Here is a 24,536-nt window from a genome sequence, read left to right as displayed (position 1 = left end):
TGAGAACCAGACATAAACATGCAAAAAGAACTTAGCCCAGCGAGTACCCCAACCGCAGTCCAGTGTGTACCCCAACTACAGCCCACTGTGCCCACCCCAAACTCAGCCCAGTGTGTACCCCAAACATAGCCCAGTGTGTACCCCAACCTCAGCCCAGTGTGTACCCCAAACATAGCCCAGTGTGCCTGTCCCAACCGCAGTCCAGTGTGTACCCCAACCACAGCCCAGTCTGACCACCCCAACCACTGCCCAGTGCGGCCACTGTGAAGTGTGGGCTTGTGAGAGGAGAAGTTCATGTTGTTAAAAGCCACCAGGTTTGTGGGAACATATTAAATACCCCGCATGAACAACATGAACAGCAGGCATTTTGAGTATCAAATTTTCTGATGGACTAGAAATTATATTTAAATTCAGCTACTTACTAACCATGACACTTCAGGCAAGTACCCCAATTTCTCTGTGATTTACTTTATCAGAGTGAATGACAGCAAATCCATCAGCTATAATGGGGAAGGAGGGGTTAAGTGCATCTGACAGCTTGCACCTCTTCCCAGCTGTTCCCAGTTCCAAGGCAAAGGAGAAAACTCATGAGCACCAGGGTCCATAATTCTGCTCTGGACCAGGCAAGAGATTCCACACTGGCCTTGCAACCTCTCTGAAATGTAAGGGTTTAAATGACCAGCCTGAAACTTGTAGAATTCAATCTGCTAATAACTTGGTATAGAATTCCTCTCCAAGCCACAGTCCATGTGTTAAAAGTCTTCAAGCACTGAGTAAGGTCATGACAGACACTAGGCTCCTCCCTCCATGGAGCCCAAAGGCCTTTCTCTAGCAAGTCTTCATCATCTTCAAATACATGAGAGCATCCTACAAGCCAACGAGCCCACAACCCAGAAATACGCAGGCGGCGCAGTTTTTCATGTAGCTCCCATACACAGCGCACCACCTATCTGAAGACAGGATCACCCAGGCCTGCGTTCTTTAAGGGGAGCTGACTACTCTCAGAAGGTTGTGGAGAGACCAGAAACTTACCATCATGATGCTCACAGTCAAAAGATCTGTCTGAACGCTAATGAGCTTTGGGAGCACTAAGTAAATTCTAGAAATTATCCCAAATGCTGCTTTCTTTAGACGAGCCTTGGTTTGGGGAGGGGTCCCAGAAGCAGAAAAATTAAAATTATGTATTCCCTCAACATTCATAATTTGCAGAGCCCCTCCTTCTTGCTGTGACTCTCAAGCTTTAACTTCCTCTGAGGTTCCCGGGCCCCAAATTCTGTCCTATGGGCTGTTGATTCACCTGCATCGCACTAGAGGAACCAAGGAAGAAGCAGAGAGAATGTGGAGAGAGATGGATGTTCGAGTGGCTAATGACCTACACACCTATGAACAAAACGTGAAGAGAAGCATGAAAATAGGTCCCCTACTAGTCTGTAATGGGCTTGCAGACTTCCTAAGGAGGATTCTATTCGAGAGTAAATATGCACCAGGCCATTTTTCTTTTAGGCAAGGTGTTTTAGAGTCAACAGACTTGAGCTTGGCAAATAGATGCTCTCGAATATCTTCCTTCCAAGACAGGGCACAGAGAACATCACAGCCGCGCAGGAGGCAGGCACTCATGGGGGTCTGCGTCAAGGGAATGAATCACTCCTGCTCACAGACGATAGCTCCCCCTTCCCAGAAATCCTTAGGTCTTGCTCTTAGCAATTCCTTCTCCTTAATGTCTCCTGTAGCATACCCCTCCGCCCCATTTTATCTGCATTTTATATATGCCTCTCCCAGCTGCATATGAAACATTTCCCTCTCCTTTCCTCACGGACCAAGGAGCTGAGTCCCATGGTTTACACAAGTAGTTCTCTAGAAACGGGTCCCTCAGCTTCTTAGCCTCGTTTGCTGTGGTAGTGACTGGTTCACACAGGGAGCAGGGACCGTCACTGAGCACTCCCACCTAACCTCTTCTCTCTCTTTCTCTGAGTCTCCAGAAGGTGCCTGTTTCAGACTCGAGGCTGCCAACTTCTGTCTGAGTCTCCAGAACCTCTGTCTCTGAGTCTCCAGAACCTCTGTCTCTGAGTCTCCGGAACCTCTGTCTCTGAGTCTCCGGAACCTCTGTCTCTGAGTCTCCGGAACCTCTGTCTCTGAGTCTCTGAGTCTCCGGAAGGTACCCATTTCAGACTCGAGGCTGCCAACCTCTCCGCCACTTTCATTTGTAAATCTTCACTTTTAGAACAAACCTTGCCAATGCCACCAGAAAGCGGGCACTGAGAATTATGAATGGAGCAAGGTCGGTATTTAGTAAATACTTGGATGTGTGAGTAAATAAATCTAAGTTCCAAGCTCTGATTGCTTGTTAATCAACTCATTATGGATGGCTTGGGTCTGTACATTCATCCAAATAACAGGCTCAGATGAGTAGAAACCGTCCGAAGCCTAACTAGCTCTTCTAGACTGTACAGACAGTAACTGCATTCATTTAAAACTGTGCGCGTGTGCGCGCGTGCGTGCGTGATATAACATACCACAACCTTCTTACTCAGGTTTGCCTTCATCCGCAGTCGGGTGCACTGGCTCCAGCAAGGCTCAGATCTGCCCAGTCATGGACCTGGCTAGGGTTAGAACCATATTTCAGCCTATAGACAACTGGTTGTCTCCTCCTTCATGCACAAAATGATACGGATGTGACAGGCAGTGGGGCTACCCTGAAAGGATCTAAGCAGGCTCATGACTACCACATTGTTAGGGTCTAAATTGAGAATTTCCCCCAAAGGCTCATGTGTTGAAACCTCTGTCCCTAGTTGGCGAGACTATGTTCGGCTCTGGTAACTTTAGGAGATAAGGCGTAGATGAAGGAATTAGTTCACTGGGGTTGTGTCCTTGTGAGTTGCATCTTGTCCCAAGTCCCTCTCTGTCCTGGCCACCATGAAGTGAACAGATTCTGCCCCAACTCCCTACCACCATCATGGTGTCTCCTCACAGGGCCAGACACAGAGCAAGCCATCACCAGCTGAGGGCCAAGATGGTATTTTCTCCCTTTAAGTCGTTTCCTCAAATATTCTGGTCACAGGTACACACAGTGCCTTAGTGTCCGTCACGTCACACCTGATGCTGTAGCCCTTCTCAGTGAAAGCCCAAGCCTTCTATGCGTAGTTCCTGCAGTTCATTAAGGGTTTCCCATTCATTCTCCATATTCATGACTAACTTCTTGGCCTCAATATTTTCCCTATGGTTCATGTCCAACTGGTTGGACAGTCCAGACCCCACTTACAGCAATGTACTGTCCCCTTCCCAACCTCAGCCCAAGGCTCAAATCCCAGGAACAATGATCTCCATGTGTTCCTTCTTTATCAATCTTTGGACCTGAAAGGCGGATCAGACCACCAGCCTAGAACACCTGACCGGAGTTTCCTAAATCATCAGCTTTCCAAGCGTGAAGCCCAGGCCAACAACAGCAGCAGCACCGGCCTTTCCACTGCTGACTCTCTGGCCCCACGCTGGACCTCCTGCATCAGAACTGACCCTTATAAAACATTCCAGAACCATCTCTCCAGGCCTTCTGCTGCAGCACTGATACCTGCCCTTACTTGCCTCCCCATTACTGATGGCACCCCACTCATTTCTTGCCATTGAGCCTCATGAAACATCTGACTCTCTAGTCCTCATGACCCACCAGACGAACCCACCAGATAGGCACAGCTCTCCACACAGCCAGCCTAACAAACCAAAGACAAGTGTGATAGCCACGGGCCTTATTTGTAGCTGAGTGTGAGTCTGTCTGAGTTCCTTTGGGGGTTTGACCTCTGGGCCTGTCCTATCTCTGCAGAGAGGTTTTCCAGGTGCTGCCTGGTTCTTTTGGCTGCAGCGCTTTTGAAGGGAAGGCATTTCCGCCACCCAGATCCCGTTCTAAAACGTGTCATGCTGTCAGATGGAGCCAGGCAACTGTAACAGGAATTCTAGCTGCCGGGTAATCACAGGAATTCGCCATTTCCGATTCTAAGGGTTGAGGGGTTGAGTTAGGTTAACCATCATTGTAGCCACGTGCACACATCATGCGTGCGCTCACACACACAGCAGAGTGAGCAGAGGGGGGCTGTCTCTACTACCCAGCCAGTACCTTGAGCCTGGGACTTACCTGAGGAACCCTTCAAGCCCCAACCTCAGAAGAAAGCTTAAACAAATGTGTCTGGACACAGATTTTTATCATCAGCACAACTCAGTGCAGTGGTGAAATCTTTAGCTTTCTGGAAAGAAGAGTCACTGATGAAGATGCTGTCTTCAGCAGGACACCATGCAGTTCCATGTTCTGTAGCCTGCCTGGCTGCCCCAGAGTATAGCATAGCTGATAGCAAAGTCTGGCAATCTTAGCGCTCACCTGACTGCACCAGCAAGGGCTCCAGGGCCTGGTCCCGCAGTCAGGCCCTAGGCATGCCTTGCTGACATGCAGGTCAGGCTCGGGGCAGGTACCCTACCCACACGCCTGAGTTCAGAGGCTTTGGGAAAGATGGTTTGTATGGACTGAAGTCTCCAGCCCAAGTTCACCCCAGTGTATCCAATATGGTAGTTCCAAGGAAGACTCAGGCACCCTGCTGGTCCATGGAGCCTTATTGGGGGCCAATGTGGTTGCTCCTCTAGTCAAATGAAATTCTTATTCTCAGGAAGGCAACCGGGCGTTGGCCAGAGGTCACTTGCTGTGAAAATGCAACAGACTGAATGTAAGAGCTACCCAAAGGTCTTCCCTCCAGACACGAGGTTTTGAAGAAGGTGAAACTCCTCCATGCATTTCCCTTCATATTTTGTCGTTATGTTTGAGAAACCCTTCTAACAAATAGACCCTGTTACTTAAAGTCATGCACGAAGCTTCTAATGTTTTTTTTAAGTGAAATGCACACGGAACTTTTCATTAGTGTGTAAACATTCCTTCAGCTTTGATGTAATATGGGAAGTATTAATAGATTTAACCCATATAAACAGAACCCCCTGGGATTCTCTGGGTTTTCTTCAAGAGTGTAAAGAGGTCTAGAAACCAAAAAGGCTGAAGATTTGCTCCTTTAATGAGAAATGAAATGCATTTCCAAGAGGTACAAGATGCCGAGGTCTCTTAAACATTTTACTTTGAAAAGAATTAAATAAAAATTAAAAATAAAGTCACCTCCAGCCTCCAATTTCACTCCTGCTCAGTGTTTCTGGCAGTCACGTGGGTAGCTCGCAAGATAGGCACCCTTGGCACAGCAGCGGGTGGCAGAGATTCAAGATCTCGGGCTCTGCAGCCTACCAGGCCTCCAGTCACACCATTTGGATGACATGGAAATGACTTAAGATCTCTCCTCCTCAGCCCTCCCACTCCAGTTTTGCTGGAAAGAGCTCGGCACAATGCCTGGCACACTGTAAATGTCACCCAAATGTTGCTCACCCTCACCCTAACCTCAGCTGCTGCTGACATTAACACATTCCTGCAGTGATGTCCCCAGGCTCCCGAGTCCCGTGTGACAAACATTGCCTCTACTTGTGGCTTGCTTCCCAAAGGGATGATGGGATGACTCACCGCATAAATCCAGCCGGGGCGGAATGTGTAGGTGCCATCCTCCTGAGTCAGTGAGTGCCCTTTGCCTGGTCCCTCATCAAACTGAGTCACACACAGCACTACCTCTGAGAGCCATTATCTGATGTGGTCCCTCTGGGTCACTGAAGCTGTCACATGCCCACAAGGCTGCCAGTCATGTCCCTGCTACCTACACACTCTCTACAATAGCACGTCCCACCACTGTGGGCCAGCCGTCCTGCGGCCAGCTCCGCTCACATCTTACTGTATGAATGTACGTGAATAACTGCATGTTCTACAAGAAATGTCCCCACCGTGACACATACCCCAAGCACCACTAGACAGTGTCCCCTGCCTCGTCCGCACGTGTTTCCTAGCGGTCCAAACACCAAAAGGGAAAAGAAGGCAATTACAGAGCTTGGAAACCTCACCTCCAGAAACAGTGTTGACATTTCTACGAGTTTCTCACTGGTGTCAATGCACAGTGTTAGGCAGTGGGAATCTGCCCCCCACCCCACGCACACACTGAAAAGGGTCTCCGTTGCTGGGGGACAAAAATGCTACATATGGAAATTTTGTAGACAAACTGAAGGAGAAAAGAGCGCTCTGTGCTCTGTGGGAGCCACCGGCCAACATGCTTGCTTCATCTGAACCTTGAGCATCCCTGTGAGGAAGGAGTCAGCGGTCCCATCCACAGAAGGGAAACTGGGCCTCTAGCTGCCCATATCACAACCACAGTAGAAGCCCATGTCTTCCTCACTTGCCTGATATCCCAACACTCCAGCAGAGTGTGGGGCTTTTCATGTTGATAGTTCTTTTAAATTCTTGTTTTCCTTGGATGTGAAATTTTCTGCATAATTAATCACCTTTGGAAATTACAGAGAAATTTCCTATTCACTGAGTTGGAAATGCCCATAGAAGCAAAAACGGCGGCACGCCCAACAGGACACGCTGGAGGTGTGAAAACACGAGATGGGGGTGGGGAGCAGGATGCCAAGTCTATGTGTGAGACCCAGGTCCATGCTGGCCTGAGAGACGGCCACAGTGGTAAAAGCCACACAGACAAGAGTCAGGAACAGACACGCCAAGGGAGGAGAAAGCACACTGGTCCAGAGGAGGTGATGATGTTCATACTGACCAGGCTACCATTGCCTTCCACAGGTATTTATCAAACAGCAGATGCTACAGAAACACATGACATGCCCACTCCTGGCTTACAGGATACCGAAAGGAAAAGTTCCTGGGCTACAGGTATATGTCAGCTACCAACTGTGGATGACCAGGAAGCTACACGGTCTCAGCTTAGGAGACAGCAGGTAGGGTCTGGATGAGGGTGGACCCTTAGGAAGGCTGAGGTCTCACTTCTCCCCCACTATTCCCCATTCTTTGCTCAATGGGTAGAGCAGCTTTGAAAAGAGGCTTCGTTGTTGTTGAGCAGAGGAACCCACTGGTGGGCCTCTTTGGAAGAGGAAGAGCCAGCAGAGGGGATCAAACACCATCTGCCTCAGCTGCCCACAGCTTCAGACAAAGGGGTCTGAAATCCAGGGACCCAGAGACGTCCCTGCTTAGCCCTTCCTTCAGTGCTTCCGGGGAAGCCCCTGAGGTCTCGTCCCCATTACAGCACCCCCCACTCTGTACTGATAGGATAGTCCTGTGCTGCCAGCATTTAGCGCGGAATTTTTCTGTAATGAATGAAGTAGAGCCTTGGGGAAAGGGGGAGTTAGGAAGGCAAACCTATTAGCTGTGTCCCAGGAGTGGGACAGAGCATTAATCATTTAGAGCTGGAGTCACCGTGCGACAGCAAAGATTTCATCTAGACCATGAGATGCGCAACCAAGTCTCCCGGTGAGCGCTGCTTTGGACTAGGTGAGAATCAAGGACTGAGCTGGAATGGAGGGCAGGGGGATCACACAGAGTGAGCCCGAGTATCTGGAAGAAACACACAAACCATTAAGTCCAGGACCCAGGCTGTCATGCACACTCTGTCACTGTGCCCAGCGTAAATAGTGAGTTAATGATAATCATTAAAGAAATCAGTGTGGTCTGGGGGGTGTTTTCTACGTCTTTGTGGAAGCAACTCTTGCAGGGGCAGTGAAGCTGTCACACAGCATCCACTCTGTAATAAGAGAGAGCTGGGGAGGAAATGGGATGAAGCCAGGACTTAATGAACATGTGCTACCTGGGAAGCCATTTTCACTTTTCAAACGACACTAAGGGACCATGATGGACATTATGTCCTAATCTCTATGAACACAGTCTTTAAAACCAAGGCAGCCTTAGTCCCGGAGCCACAGAGAGTGTCTGGACTCGGGACCATCATTCTGTCTGTCTGGAACTAAAAGTAGGAAAGCTGAACACTGTGGAACATTGTATTCTTGTCAGGAAAAAAAAGAATCCTTTGTAGCCAGTGACAGTAAGCTTGCTCATCTTTTCTTTGAGGTCCCTTTTCTCTCTTCTGCAGAGAGGGCTGTGTGCTTCCAGTTGTCCTCTACGAACCACCCCTAGAGGCAGCTGGTAGATCAGAGACTGAAAAGTTCCACCAGTGAGGTCCCAGCAATGTAGCCATGTTCCTTTGACCCTGTCCTTATGTAGCCTAGCGATAGCCCTTATCAACACCCAGGGGTGGTGTGGGCTTTAGTTCTCAAGCCTCTCCTGTACAGCCCCAGGTATCTGTACCACCCTGCTCTCCTCCTGACCTACTTCACATGGTGGATTCTCCAAGAAATCTTCAGTTGGCTGTTCTTATCTCTGTCCTCCCAAAGCACTCCATGGCCACCCGACCAGAGACTACCATGACCTGATGTAAAATGTGTGTGTTGGTCTCCTTCTCTGAAATGTGAGGAGACTCTAAAGTTTTTCTTCTCTCACAGTATGTGTAGACCAGGTGGGTGGATGGATGCATGCATGCATGCACAGGTGGATGAAAACATGGACACGTGGATGCAGTGTGGCTGGACGGATATGCAGTGAACAGAAAACACGTAGGGAGATGAAAGAAGGAATGGACAGACAAATGGATGGGCTATCCCACAGAGCGAGGGATAAAATAACAGACGGCTGGACTCTATGCTGAGCGTCCCTCTTTGATAACTGAGATTACTGGTTACCACCCTTTCCTTGTGAAGATTGCCCACTCACCCCAGCTTCACTCAACTCTCCAACAGCCTACCTAAGGCCTCTTCAGATATCCTCAGGTCTTGGCTGGAACCACACTGAGGTGTGGAACCCACCACACACACACACACACCACACACACACATACACACACACACCACACACACACGTCCACACACACACACACCACACACACACACACCACACACACACACCACACACACACACACACACGTCCACACACACACACACGTCCACACACACACATGTCCACACACACACACACCACACGCACACACACACCACACACACCACACACATACACACACCACACACGCACACACACACACACACACGCGCGCACACACACACACGCACACACGCACACACACACACGTCCACAAGCTCCCTTCCGCTTCACGGTCTCTGTTTCTCAGCCACCAACGATCTGAACGCTTGCTCCACTCTCTGGCTTCCCAGGCACTGCTCACCCACATTTTTCTTTAGTTTGTTTTTCCCATTGAACAATGGAAAAAGAAAACTTTGGTGCGAAGACTCCTTCTGGATCCAAAATCAACACCGTAGGCAAATATAATACAAAGAGTCTCCAACTCTCCCCGTCTCCTGGCCAAGAGTGGAGAAAGTGACTGTGGAAGGTGTGGGCAGACCGGGGGTGGTAAGAAGGTCAAGGCAGAGACAGCAGGGAGCCCCTAGGCTTGGCAAGTGTGTGAATGATAGGCAGGGAGAAGAACGCAGATTAAATCCATCCAGGCTTTTCTTACACTACTGATGCCAGAAGAAACCAACTGCTTCATCCTGGCCTTTGCAAGGTAGAATTACGGAGAGAGAAGACGGTGGGGCAGGCCTGTCTGTTCACACACCCCTGGGATTAGACCCAGAAGAGCGAATGCTGTCCTCACCTGACGGGCAGCGGGTGTTGAAGGAGACCCTCGCCCAGCTTTCAAGGGCGGGTAAGTTAGTGTGCATATTCGTACACGTGGGGGAGAGATGGCTCACCCATGTGGGTGTGTTAAAAACCAGCCATTTGCACTTTGAACGCATCACTAAAGACACTCATGTCCTCATCTGAGACGAAAGCCGTTCAAATGGCTGGAAGACGTTCTACCGTATTTTCTCATATTCCCGGACCTTTCTTTCCATGGTTCAAAAGTTTGAATTGTTTAATCGCTGATTTCCATGTATGAATGCGTTAGTGTAAAATAAAATTAAGTACCAAATCAATCTGCCAAGTTAATCTAGTTTTAGGCATTAATTATCCTCTCAGCCATTTTCTCTCGAACTCACCATACGTCAAGACACACTCAGGCCTAGTGACGCAGCCCTCAGTTAACACAGGAGCTTCCATCAGAAGTAGAGAGAGTCTTCACCATTAGGACCCGCATTTACTGTACAGAGAGGGTCTTATTCCAGGTAGATGAAACACGACTCTTACCTTTTAAAGGTGCCCAACCACCGTGGGACTAAATGAGCCACGGGCGTGGAAATTCCCCCCATCCTTCTGTGGCATGTTTCTCCGCTTGTCCCAGCTAACGAATTAACAATGCTACACTTCCTTTACATGTAAGAGGGTCACCCCGCGTGTGGCAAAAGAGGTATTAATTAGGGCAGGCACTCAGAGATCGCATACACTGTTCTTCTAAAGCTGTACCAAGGGATGGGTGCCTTCTTGGTTCAGTGACCAATTCCCAGGTTTCTAAGATGTAATTATAGGATTCTGGGTCCGCAGGGGACAGAAGAACCACATACCTGGTGACCTAATCAAGCTACTATTTTGAAGACTATGAGGACCTACAGCTGGGAAGCTGGGAACCTAAAAGAGGAAGGGGAGGAGTATCTCCAAGAGGTCAGGAGAGGTTCAGAGACAGAGGTCCCGAAACCCCTTACTCCCTCCTTTAAAACACATCTTTAGATTTATTTATTTTATTTTTATGTGTATGCATGTTTTGCCTGGACATATGTATGAGCACTACACGCTGCCTGGTACCCAAGGAGATCTGAAAGGGGGTCATATTCCAGGGATCCATAGTTACAGGTGGCTGTGAGCCCCACGGGGGTGCTGGGAATTGACTGAAACTAGGTATTCTTCACAGCTGGGTCATCGCTCTAGTCCCAGATGATTTTCTGAGACAGGGTCTCACTTTGCAGCTTCCCTGAAACTTGCTATGTAGACCAGGTTGGACTCAAACTCACAGTTATCTGTCTGCGTCTGCCTCCCAGGTGCTGGGATTAAAGCTAGGTCCCACTATACTTAGCCAGTAGTCTAGAAGAAGTAGACAACCATGACCCAGTATTACTAAATGCAGAGAAACACTTCATGCCCTCTGGGGCATTCTGCCAAAGAGGAACCTGGGCTACTGTCCGATGTGGGCAGCTGGTTCTGGCTGAGCCCCCCAGGACCCAGACCTCTGAGGCACGAAATCTTAGTGCATACTCGGAATGCAAGGTTGCAGGGTCTCTGCTGCATGCACGGAGCAATCATTTTAGCCCCAGCTTCTAGACAAGGACAGCATACAGTAGCAGTGAAAGCCACAAGACAGGTGGCCTGGCTCAGCAGCCTCGGGCCACCTCTCTGGTTGGCACGGGAAGAGGAGTGAGAATGGCGCTACCTCTGTGATTCTTCAGAGCAGACCGTTCAAAAGAAGATTCTCTTGGCAATGAGAGTAGCCAAGCGCCTGAGCGGCTCATTAGAGCTAAGAGCAATCGAAGCAAATCTCTGGGATCCTGAGTCAGAACTCAAGTGCAGAACTTAGCTCTGAACATTGAGGGAGGGAGCAGGCAGAGTAAAAATTTAAATAATGCATATAACACAATTTGCATCAGGAATGAAGGACACGCTTCCTTTAGGGCACACTAGGTACTGTCAGCCTTCCAGGCAGTGAGGAAAGCAACCAGAAGGAAGCTGGCATGTGAGCTGTGGTGCTCCAGGGGAACCGCTGTGCTCCAGGGGAGGAGCAAGAGCTTTCAGATTTCATCACAGACATCTAATAACACCTTGGTGCGTGCTCTGCTCCCGAGCAGCTTGGAGGCCCGAGCAGTCAAACTCACTCCTTCCCCAACCACCCCAAGAGGAAAGGAGCCTGTCAGCTTCACTAAAGAAGAAAGGAGGGAAAGAAAAACAAAGGCAGAGCAAACCTCCAGTTGCTTTGTATCTGTCTGAAGGCTCAAGGCAGAGAGAGCCGGTTTTATGCAGAGGCACCCTGGGACACTCGGGAAGGAAACCTGAAGGCTGCCGTAGGAAAACATTACTTTCAGGGAGGTTTTAATCAGTTTGAGCAGCTCTTTGATAGGCAAGGATGTTAAGCCAGGGATGGCTCTTTGGAGAGTCTGAAGATGGGGTGAGGGGTAGTTAACACTCGTGATGTCTCCTCCTGCCACACCTCCCAGTCGGGGATGTTTACACAGGCCCTTCAGATGGCTTAGAGGGAGGTGGGTGAGTACAGAAGGAAGCCCACAGAACTGCAGACTCTAGCACTACCAGCTGCTGCCCTGGGTAGGCAGATAGAGGCCTCCTTAAGCTGGACTGAGAAGAGATGAAATAAATGGACTAAAATTAAAGACAAGGGTAATAAGATCTGCTGAAAGAAAACACCACTAGCCAACTTGTGGCTCAGATTACATTTACTCCCATTGGCAGGGAGTGATTAACAGGGAGTGAGCAGTTAGTTCAGGCTCTGGGGAAAAAAAAAACAAAACAAAACAGTATGGGCAAGATAATCTCACAAGGGGTAATGCCAGAGAGATCACCTTTCCAGGGGAGACTCAAGACAGGGTATAAAACCCATTAGTCACGTGAGTTAGATTTCTCTTGGTGGGGCTCCCTGGTAAGCCCAGCTCTGACTCTCAAGACTCGGATTCTACCCAGAGCAGCAGGGACAGCTGTACTGCGCTCACAGGGTTTCCACCCCTGTGGTGTTGTGGCTTCTGTCTGTGCCGCTCTGGCCTTGGCAGAGTGGGGCACTCAAGTTTGGGCAAGAACCCTCTTAGTCTCCTGTCCATTTCCATTTCGGCCTCACCAGCTGAGCCATGGGAGGGCCTCTCGGTTTCCTGAGCTTATTTTTCTGCTGGATAATTCTGGATCCCCAGAGAGCAACCATCATATGATATACACGTTCCTCCAGCCACTTCCCCAGAGGCCTCCAAGTCTTCGAGTTCCCAGTTCTTCTCCCTAGCTGAACAGGAGTCCAGCGCAACACAACAAATTTAGGACACTCCAAGGATTACGCCTTTAGCACAGCAGGGCGGTGTGTGTAGGTGAAATTCAACACTCGTGGAAGGCTTTGGAACCATATGAGTGTGTCACCTGGAAGTCATGTGTACTGTAAATCTTTAAAAGAGAAGGATTCACCTCCTAGGCCAGCCACTACTCAATGGAAGAAGCTGATTTAGCCCTCCATGTCTGCCCTATACAGCCCTTCTTCATTCCCCAATAGGACTCAGAGCCTAGGCTCTTCCCTTGACTCAGTAGTGGGTAGGATGGTATCTTAGGGATGAACTGCCAGGCTCTAAGTCAAAGAAGACAGTAGAAGGCCTGTACACACGAAGGGGAATCCCTTCTGCCCTGCGGTAAAAGGATGCTTCAGAGTTCCTGAGCCTTCCCATCCTTGCATGTGAGGCCCGGAGTCCATCACCATCCCTCATCCTCCCAGCTGCACTCACTTTCCAGGTTCCTACCCCGTGCTTAGGACATAATAGTGCATCCAACTCCCCCAAGACGACCCTGCGGAGCCAGCGGCTGGGAAGTGGAGTGGCTTATGTCTCCACACATAAACTGCTCCTGGAATGCTACAACCAAGACCCTCCAGGAAGAGCAGAGCACAGCTTCCAACAAAGCAAACAACAGTACACACCTGTATGGCCACTATTCTCCAAAAACCTTTAACAAAAGGGCTTGGGAGGGATCTCAGTCAGGGTGCTCGCCCTGTGAGTAAGAGGACTTGAGTGTGAGTCCCCAGAACCCATGTGGCAAAGACACGTCTGATGGTGTGCACCTGCAATTACAGAGCTGGGGGGTGGGGCAGGGACAGACAGATCCCAGGGCCTCAGTGGCCCACCAGCCTCACAGGTAGGGGAGGGAGTGGGGGTGGAGTAGGGACAGACAGATCCCAGGGTCTCAGTGGCCCACCAGCCCCACTGAATCTGACAGTTCCTGGTAAAGTGAAAAACCCTGTTTCAAGAAACAAAGTGGACATGGTCCTGAGCCACAACATCTAGGGCTGACCTACAGGATCAGTGCAGATACCCAGATGTGTGTCTGGACATGCCTGCAAATGCATGCACACCCACACATGGAAAGGGAGGGAGGGACAGAGAATAGCTTCAGCACAGGACAGGTATACATACGGGAGTTTCCCTTTCCTTTGGTCACTATTCGAGTTCATTTAAAGAAAGAAGGAGTCCCTCCCGCCAGAACGAGATTAGCAACAGCTACTTAGAACTAACACATCAGGCTCTCTGTTTTCTCGATCGCTAGACTTTGGAAACAGAGAATCTATTATTACAGAACAGTTTCTCCCATCTGCCCACCCACCAAGTACAAGAGATTTACAGAGGCTTGAGGCCCCTGCACCCAACCCCGAGGACAGGGTGCAGGTGGCCGTGACGAAATCTGCAGCTCAGGATCTGATCTGCTCTTTGGAAAGAAACATGGCAAGCCTCAGTGTGCAGAGCTAATTTCTGCTCGCTGGTTTCTACTGGTTTCTAGCACTAAGTTCTGGAAGGACATACATCAAATTGTCAACAGAGGCTGGGGGGTTGGGGTGAAAAGGAGCTACTAGTGCAACCCTCATTCCACTGCCTTACACCACCCCCAAACCCCATCCCCACACCCCATATCCCTTTCCCCCTATGGAGGACACGGTCTTGGACTCCTTCAAATGTGAAAAATAAACCAATAGATGCACGTTTTCTACACCCCCCCCCCCCCCACACACACACACAAACAGTGAAGGCTGTACACAGCCAACTTCTACTGTCTGGTCTCTTCCAGGCGCCTGAAGAGCAAGAACCTCTATCTTTGGCTAGTTCTTTTCCAGGCTTGGCAGCCCCCGGGAGCCCGAGTGGGCACATGCTCCAACCTCGCCTCACCTGGGTGCCTCCCTCACCTCAGAGGGCTCCATGTAAGCAGTGGCCTCTCCCCTTCTGCCTCAAAGCATTTCCAGGTTAAAGATGGACCCCTCCCCAGGTAAGATCGAGCAGCTGTGAAAGTCTTGCTGCAGCTTCAGAGGGTCAAACTCTCACCATTCCACTCAGACGACCAAGCCTGAGAGCAGCACAGAAGCCTGGGGCCTGGCAGTTGGAGCAGGGGCCACAGCTTCCCCTGAACCGCATCTGTCAATCACCTGCTGGCAGCACACTCACCTGCAGATGTAGTTTGTCTTGCAGGAGTCCTGCAGATTCAGGCAGTTGGGCTTGTCCCGTTCTTCGTAGGAGCACACGGGGACGATGGTCTGTCGCCGCCGCTCCGTGCAGGCAATGTCCCTGCAGGAACAGAAGAGCATCCCATAGCTGTGCTTGGCCGGGACCTTGTCGAAGAACTGCCTGAGGGCCTTGTGGCACTTGCGGCGGTTGCAGACTTCGTTGGACATGCTGGTGGTGCACGGCGTGATGTAGGCAGACCTGTACTTCTTGCAGGTGTCGTCCAGGTTGCAGGCCTTGGCCGCGTCCAGGCAGTTGTTCCCTTTGGAAATGTGCTCCACTGCAAGGCAGAGAGAGAGGAGTGAGCGCAGGACTGGGCTCCGGAGCGTCCCTAGGCACGCACATCTGCACTGAGGTCTCGCCAATCCCCTGGGTATGCACAAACTCTGGAATTCAAGGAGTCTCAAACCTGGTGACATAATGGTCTATGACACAGAGGAGGTGTTAGGGTGCAAAGGCAAAGAGCCTACAGTAGTGCCTAGATGTTCCTAGACATCTTTGTGGCGCTATGAATTCACCTTGGGAACTCGGGCACCTGCCCAGCTACTAGTTAAAAAAAGGCAACTGGAAAAATGTTTCCAGCTCCTGCTTGGTAAACTGGAATCAGGAGCAAAGAAAACAGCAACAAATTATATACTTGTTCATGATACAGTATATAAAATGATATGCTGAATGCAAGTATAATTGCCATGCAATCCTCCAGGAATATAATTATGTAATAAATGCGTATAGAACATGCTAATTACTATATGATTACCGAGTAATTACATGGTTATTTGAGCCCAGAAGACAAAATATTATGCCAGCCTCTCTAAACAGGAAGAAGCAACTCCATAGAGTTTGCGTCTAAGTTTCAGATCATAGGCCGTTGGATGAGCACCAGAATAAAGCACACAAAATTTTCCAAACCTCAATTACCACTTAGCTCACCACATCCAAAATGTCGGCTCTATGGACACTGATGTTCCTGATTAGGAAAATTCAGCTAGGATTTTGGATAGAATTTCTCTGGGTTTATACTCCACAGGCTTTAGAAATATCACAGAGCATATGCTAGCTTCTGCTCGGGCTCTCTGTGCCCAGGCTGCCTGGAAAGCCAGCGCTACCCACTATGGGCTGCTCTTGTGCAGTCTGGATTAGAGTTTCCAGGAGGCAGAGTCCCCGGGCAACTGCACAGGCTGCCTGGGCCAAAGGGGAAGTTTCAAGTAAACTGACAAGGGGAATTGAGCTCAGGACCCATGTTGTTCTAGGCTGAGGGGCCAAGTTCTAGGCTCAGGGCCCACTCTAGGCCCAGGGCCCACACTCTAGGCCCAGGGCCCACACTAGGCCCAGGGCCCACACTCTAGGCCCAGGGCCCACACTCTAGGCTCAGCACCGATGTGCTAGTTTCTTCGTTGTTCTGACAAAAAGACAACGCAGGGAAAGGGTTCACTTGGCATACTGTTCCAGAGCAATCTATCATCGAGAAGCCAAGATGGGTTCTGAAAGAGCTTCTCACATCACACCCAGAGTCAAGAGCAGAGGGAAATGAACACTGACCACTTGATAGCCTTGAAGTCACCCCTCTTCCCCCACCCCTGGTAAAAACTGTCATTCCTAGTGGGCTGGGTCTTCCTATAATTCATCACTGCCATTAACAATCCCCAGAAACATGCCCACGACCAGCCTGATAATGACAGTTACTCAGTTTAAGACTTTTCTTGGGGAATTCTAGGTTGTGGCAAGCCGACACTCAGAAGTAATTGTCACAACCTATTAGGGGAGTTTCTCTAGAGAAAGTGAAATGAAGGAACCTTCCAGAACCCACTGATAAGGTGGCCCATAGCTGCTGGTAAGCAGTTATGCTAATGAATCTCAAGAGCGGATATGGTGGAGCAAACCAGCACCCTACAGATTAGATTCCCAAGCAAGTCCCTGCTCAGGCTTGGCCTCTCTCTATTCTCTCCTTCTTTCTTAGCGTGTTCTCTCGATGGACGGAAGGCACTTGGACAATCACAGGAGGTGAGAACTGTCAGGAAAGGGTCCAGGTGGGCTGGGCAGGGCTGCAAGGCAGGGAAATAGGAATATTACTCTGTCCTATAAAGGAAGGAAGCCTTGCAGCCTGTGACAATGTAAAAGAAACTCGAGGACGGAAGTCCTAGTGCGATGAGTCATTGTCTGAAGGAAGCCAAACATGAATTCACTCATGTAAAGACGGTAAACGGGCCAGCTCCAGGAGGCTGAGGGCAGGGGAAGAGGTGGTCGCTACTCAGTGGGAACAAAATTCCAGCCTCAAGCTGAGTACGTTCTTCAAGTTGAGAGGTGTGCCACAGAAGGACCTGTCTAAAGTTACTGATTCTGTAATCAGACTTAAATTTTTGCTAGGAGCCACTGAGATGGCTCAGCAGGTGAAGGTGTTTGCTGCCCAGCCTGGTGATGGCTCGAGTGTGACCCCTTCAACTCGTGTGATGCAAGGAGAGAAAGAGCTAACACAGCCGGCTTCCGACTTAGACTCCACTGCCCTTCCCCACCCTCCCGAAGCACACACAAAGTAAGTCAAAGTGGAATAAACTCTTTTTAGTTGCTAGGAGGGAAGACTGCATATTGGATATTCTTACTACAACCTCAGAAATAGCTTTTACAGAACACAAACAACACACAAAGTAACCAAAATTTCAAGGAGCTTTTCTACATTAAAAAAAAAAAAATGGTGTCTGGTTTTAAGAGTATTCCAAACCAGAACTCACTTTCAGCCTGGCCTCCAAGCTGAGAGATCAGCACCCCAGGTCCACGTTTCTGTCTGTGGTCTTTGAGACCTTCAGGTTCCAGGTGGAGGGCAGTAAGCCAGACCTCCAGCCTCTCAGAGGGAGCTATGCAGCTGTTCCAGAGAGCACTGACGTCAGCAAACACACCTGAAGCTCTGTCCACCCTGCTCTTCCCAAGCCTGTTGCTCTGCTCCCCTCTCAGCATCCAGGACCTCTTGGTGGGTAGTAGTCACTGTGAGCCCTGGTACAGACACCAGTCTCTGGCCCTTGGCAACACGTATGACCTTCTACTTAAAGACTCTCCCTTCTTCCCTCCCTTCCTTCCTCCCTTCCTCCCTCCCTCCTTCCTTCCCTCTTTCCTCCCTCCCTCTATGGCTTTCTGAGACAGGGTTCTGGCTGTCCTGGAACTTGTTCTTTACACCAGGCTGGCCTTGAACTCAGAAATCTACTCCCTCTGCCTCCTCAGTGCTGGAGGGACTAAAGGTATGAGTCACCACTATCTGTGATTTCTTTTCTAAGTCTTACGCACTCCAACCTGGCCTTGAACTCCTTTTGTAGCTGAGGATAACCTTGAACTTCTAATACTCCTATTTAAACCTCTGGAATTCTGGGATCACAAGTGTGTACCACACGAAGTTTGCAGAGCGCCAGGGATAGCACTGAGTATCATGTATGCTCAGCACTTGAGGGATAGCAGAGTATCATGTATGCTCAGCACTTGACCAGCTGAGCCCTGGAAATGTCGACTGTGGAGCTGCTGGACCCAAGAATAATTTTTAGTGTTTTTGAACGTCCACACTCCTCTAAGTTTATAAATTGTGAATGCTTTAGGATAACTGAAAATGAACTGATAAATTCTTATTCCACATGGGGGGAGCTTAAGGCAGATGATGGTGGCACAAATTCTAATTGGTCTTAATAATAAAAACTTGGAGTCAGATACTGAAGGGTGATAGCTGAGAAATCAGAGCAGCAGAGCAGCGGCCACTAGTTCTTACCTCTATGAAATCCTCAGACCGAGCAGGGTACCCTGTCTCTTCAAGTCCTTAGACTGAAACTCTGAGCTCCTGTCTCCTCAGCCTTATATTCCTCTCTCTGCTCAGCCATATGGATAACTCCTGTCTCCACCTCTGTAAACTGGGATTAAGGACATGTGATCCCAAGTGCTGGGATAAAAGGTGTGAAATGTTCCTCTTTTAAACTGATTCAACCTCCAGTAGCCCAGGATGGCCTTGAACTACAGAGATCTGTCTGCCTGGGCCTCCCAGGTGCTGGGATTAAAAGTGTAGCCACCACTGTCTGGCTTCTATGGCTGACTAGTGGTTAGCTCCATACTCTGATCTTCAGGCAAGCTTTATTTGTAGCAACACAAACAAAATATCACTACAGTGCTATCTTCATGTCTGCACTGGTGTCTAATAAAAGGTTATGAAAGTTCTCTTTCTAAAGTCCACATAAAACAAAATACCTGAAAAAAATACACAGAAGGAAAGGAGCTAGTGACACATGACCCAACAATGCATGTAACCTCAACTGGAGGAAAACGGCAGAGAAGGTGTAGCCACATGCACCAGGTATCACAGGCATGCCACACTAAAATGAACCCATGCTCACATCCGGCACCAGGTTCATCCCAATGGTCAGAATTCACTCAGTTCCAGCAACACAATGTCGCATTAACCTGCTGTTCTTCACTGTCATTCCACCGACTTCAACGTTTGACCTTTCACTGTTTGACTTGTGTTAGTTTTGTAATTGTGCGACAACAAGCAAGGGCTCCTCTTCTTCACAAATCTAGGGTAACTTTTCACTAAAAATAGTAAGTCAGCCCATGACTCCCCCACAAAATTTCTTTGTCTCTGGAAGTAATCCATACTGCAACGTACAAGCTTAAGAAGACTTGGCTGCTGTAACTTTTTTTGTTCCCATGACATTGTTATTTTTCATACTTTTTTATAATTACATGGCTTAAGCTTTATCTGTGTGTGTGTGTGGCATGTGTTTACATGTGTGTACAGAAGTATGTCTATGTGGAAACCTGGTCGGTGTTGGCTTTTCTCAAGCACCTTTGTCTTACTGTTTGAGACAGGGTCTCTCACGGAACCTGGAGCATGCATGCGTGTCTAGCCTGGCTGGGCAGAGGGCTCCAGAGACCTGTCTGCCTCCTCTGGCACCAGCACTGGGAGCACACAGTCATATGACCTGGCTTTTATTGTGTGCAGTGGGGCCCTGAACTCAGTTCCTCACACTTCTGCAGCAATGCTTGCAGACTGGGCCATTGTCGTAATGTTATAAAAGAACAAAAAGCAATATTCTAAAGGAAAAGCTTTGTACAAAGGAAACAGTAAAGTGTGTTATGTCTGAACCAATCGTTCATGGCTAACTTAGTTTAGCAGGGGCTGCGACTATGCCTCACTTTCTGCTGATTCCATTTTCTTCCACACATCGCCGTACCAGCCCACCATCTCCTTACCATTCGTTCAGAGCCTGTGACAAATTCCAAAGTGTACAGCCCGGCATATTTGGAGGGGTAAACCAATTTATTCCCACCTCACAGGTCAGACGTGGCTTCCGACACGATTCTGACCCTCACGAACAGAAACCATTTCCACTACACTTCCCACCTCAATGAGCCCAGCAAAATCCAACACAAGAACCCAACAAATGCGAAATAAGCAAACAGACTCCCGCTCCTTACAAACGCAGATGTAAAAATCTCCAGCAAATCTGAGCTACTTGTTTAGCAATATGTTAAGAAGATAACGCACCATTTCCCCAAGGATCCAATATAATTTTGATGTTTAAAAATCAATGTGATTCCACAGTAACAGAATTTAAGAAGAAGAAAAAAATGCATTATTTTAGCAGAGAAAAAAAATGCATCCAGTGAATTTCAACACTCACTCAATACAAATATTCAGTGAACTAAGAATAGAAAATAATTTCCTCAATTTGAGAAAGGGCAGCTATGACACACAGATATGATCAGATCTCATAGTAAGATACTTTCTCCCCTAAGACCAGGAACAAAGGATGCACATCCTTTCTCTGCAGAGTCAGTGCTGTAGTAGAGGGGTCTTAGCCTTTGCAATAAAGCAACAGAAATAAATAGAAAGTGGATGAGAGGAAGACACACACACACACACACACACACACCTGTTTGCAAATGACTTCAAAACCCCATAGAAATATATGAAACAACTGCTAGAATAATTAAATTTAGCTGTCAAAGATATAAAATTAATATAAAAATCAATTGCACCTTCTTGAGTTCACAAGTTCATTTTTTGTTATTAATTGCCTCCGGAGTCCAATGAGCACTAATAATGCATCAGGCACCCAGAGACTGGATGGTGCGGCAGGAGGACTCAGGGGGGTGCCCACATCATCAGGCCCACCACAATGACACTATAGAAACCCAATGGGGAAAAATGTCTTTTCAATAAATGGTGCCAGAAGAATGAAAAGACAAAAATACCGAATTCTCAACCCCCACTTTACACCAGCATAAAAAAAAAAAAATCAATACAGGATACATCACAGACTTCAATATAAAAGCTAAAATCATATATTAGAAAATAAAATTACCTGGGCAGTCAACAAGCAATATATGACCATATAATATAAAAGAAAAGAAAAAATTCTCTAAGAGAAATTAAAAACTCCTGCTGGCATAAGAACACTGATAAGGAAGTGTGTATAAAAGACCTTATGGGAAAATAGTCACATATATATCAAAGTACCACCATCTAAAATCTATAAAGACCGAGCAATGATAGCGCACGCCTTTAATCCCAGCATGCAGGAGGCAGAGGCAAGCAGGTCTCTGTGAGTTCAAGGCCAGCCTGGTATATAGAGTGAGTTCCAGGACAGGCTCCAAAGCTACAGAGAAACCCTGTGTCGAAAACAAAACAAAAGAATGCTTAAAACTTAACGATAAAGAGAAAGAACCCTCTTAGAAACAGACCAATTATTTTAACATATGTGTCACCAAAATAAATGTGTAAAGGGCCAATAAAAACATGTTAAGTATTCAATATCATTAGTTATGCAAAAATAATCAAAATAAAACTACAGTGAGGTGTTTTATTCAGGAATCACAATGATTAAAACTAACATCCAGGAGTAGAGGTATTAGCTCTTCTTTGAAGTTCTGGTAGAATTCTGCACTAAAACCATCAGGCCCTGGGCTTTTTTTTAATTGGGAGGGTTTTGATGACAACTTCTACTTCTTTGTAGGTTATAGGTCTATTTAAATTGTTCACTGGTCTTTATTTAATTTTGGTATGTGGTACCTATCCAGAAAATATGTCCATTTCTTTTACATTTTCCAATTTGTAGAGTACAGGTTTTTGTAAGTATGACCTAATGATTCTCTGAATTTCCTCAGTGTCTGTTGTTATGTCCCCCTTTTCCTTTCTGATTTTGTTAATTTGGATTTCTCTTTCTGTTTTTTGATTAGTTTGGATAAGGGTTTATCTATCTTGTTGATTTTCTCAAAGAACCTGCTCTTTGCTTCATTGATTCTTTGTATTGTTTTCTTTGTTTCTATTTTGTTGATTTCAGCCCTCAATTTGATTATTTCCTACCCAGGTAGAATAAGCACTGAGAGCAACAATAAATAAATGTGTCTTCTGTAAAGCAAAGGACACAGACAATAAGACAAAAAAGGCAGCCTACTGAAAGGAAAAAGATCACCAACCCCACATCAGACAGAAGACTGATCTCCAAAATACATAAAGAACTCAACCAATTAGACATCAATATATCAAATAGCCAGGTGGTAGTGGCACACACCTTTAATCCCAGCATTTGGGAAGAAGAGGCAGGCAGATCTCTCTGAGTTCAAGGCCAGCCTGGTCTATAAGAGCTTACTCTAGGACACCCTCAAAGCTACAGAGAAACCCTGACTCAAAAAAAAAAAAAAAAAAGAGAGAGAGAGAGAAAGAAAGAAAAGAAAAAATTAAATAATCCAATTTAAAAATGGGGTACAGATCTAAACAGAATTCTCAACAGAAGAATTTCAGATGGCTGAAAGACACTTAAGGAAACGTTCAAAATCCTTAGCCATCAGGGTAATGCAAATCAAAACAACTCTGAGATACCATCTTACACCTGTCAGAATGGCTAAAATTAAGAAAAACACCAATAAAAGCTTATTCTGGGAAGGATGTGCATAAGGGGAACACTCCTCCATTGCTGGTGGGAGTGCAAACTTGTACAACCACTCTGGAAATCAGTATGGCGGTTTCTCAGAAAATTGGGAATCAACCTACCGCAAGACCCAGCAACACTACTCTTGGGCATATACCCAAAGGAGGCACAATCATACTAGAGGGACATTTGATCAGCTATGTTCACAGTAGCATTATTCACAATACCCAAAACATGGAAACAACCTGGATGCCCCTCAACCAAAGAATGAATAAAGAAAGTGTGGTGCATTTACACAATTGAGTACTACTCAGCAGGGGGAGAAGTCTTGAAATTTGCAAGCACATGGATGGAACTAGAAGAAACAATCCTGAGTGACGTAACCCAGACCCAAAAAGATGAGCATGTTATGTACCCACTCATAGGAAACTACTAGCTGTAAAGCAAAGGATAAGGAGCCTTTAGTCTACAATCCCAGAGAAGTTAAGTAACAAGAAGAACCCTAAGAGAAACATAGATAGATCCCCTTGGGAAGGGGAAATAGACAAGATCCCCTGAGAAAATTGGGAGGGAGAAGGGCAGGCAGAAGGGGAGGGGAGAAGAGAACTAGAGGGAATGGGATGATCAAGATGAGGGAAGGACAGAGATGGAGAACAAGGAAAGATATGTTTATTGAGAGAGTCATTATAGGATTAGCAAGAAACCTGTCCCAGAAATCCACAAGGATGACCCCAACTAGGACTCTAAGAAATAGCAGAGATGATGCCTGAACTGGCCTTGCCCTGTAGTCAGATTGGTTACTATCTTAAACATCATCACAGAACCTACATCCAGCAACTGATGGAAACAGAGGCAAAGAACCACAGTGGAGCATTGGGCTGAGCTCCTAAAGTGCAGTTGAAGAGAGGGAGGGGTGATAATATGAGCAAAAATGTCCAGACCCTAATGGGGACACCCACAGGACATCCAACTCCGGCCTGACAGCAAGGGAGTCAGCACAGGACCAAACTTGGCCCTCTGAAGGGGGGGACGTTATCTGACTAGGGCAGACTGTGGGGCCACTGGCAGTGAGACCAGGTTTATCCCTACTGCTTGTACTGGATTTTTGGAACTTATTTTCTCTGGAGTGATACCTTGCTCAGCCTAAATATAGTGGGGAGGGCCTTGGTCCTGCCTCAAAGCAATGAGCAATAATAGTTTAAAAAGAGGTGATGGATTGGGGAGGAAGGTGGCAGACAAGGGAAGACTTGGAGATATCAGGAGAGATGTTAGTGCTTGTGCATGAAGTTCTCAAATTATAACCACAAAAACATGTACTGCTGATAACCCCCAAAGTGCAGACAGTTCGTGTGTTGTTGATAGGAAACCACCATAACAGATAGACAATGAAATTCCACTGAGAAATAAGGCGTGAACATGAGTCAACTCTCGACATACACAATGGCACTGACGAATGACAAGAACACTGTGCTGAAAGGAAGAGATAGAGGCTTGAGGCCTGGCACACACGGCCTTTGACCCCGTGACACAGAGATGTCTTCTGCCATCTACAACGTCCA

At 47.6% G+C, this 24,536-nt stretch overlaps 1 protein-coding gene across 6 annotated transcripts in view; it reads right to left on the bottom strand.

The window, feature by feature from the left end:
• Gfra1 (GDNF family receptor alpha 1) overlaps positions 1 to 24,536 on the bottom strand; it is a 211,776-nt gene that overhangs the window by 42,003 nt on the left and 145,237 nt on the right. For all 6 annotated transcript variants that reach the window (XM_057777913.1, XM_057777912.1, XM_057777915.1 and 3 more), the window contains one exon: positions 15,023 to 15,359. In XM_057777913.1, coding sequence (XP_057633896.1) covers positions 15,023 to 15,359 — 337 coding nt within the window. The remainder of the gene's footprint in view (positions 1 to 15,022; positions 15,360 to 24,536) is intronic.

The sequence above is a fragment of the Chionomys nivalis genome, chromosome 8, assembly GCF_950005125.1.
Source record: "Chionomys nivalis chromosome 8, mChiNiv1.1, whole genome shotgun sequence".
Lineage (NCBI taxonomy): Eukaryota > Metazoa > Chordata > Mammalia > Rodentia > Cricetidae > Chionomys > Chionomys nivalis.
The sequence above is the reverse complement of the archived record's forward strand: the minus strand, read 5'-3'. Positions and strand labels throughout refer to the sequence as shown.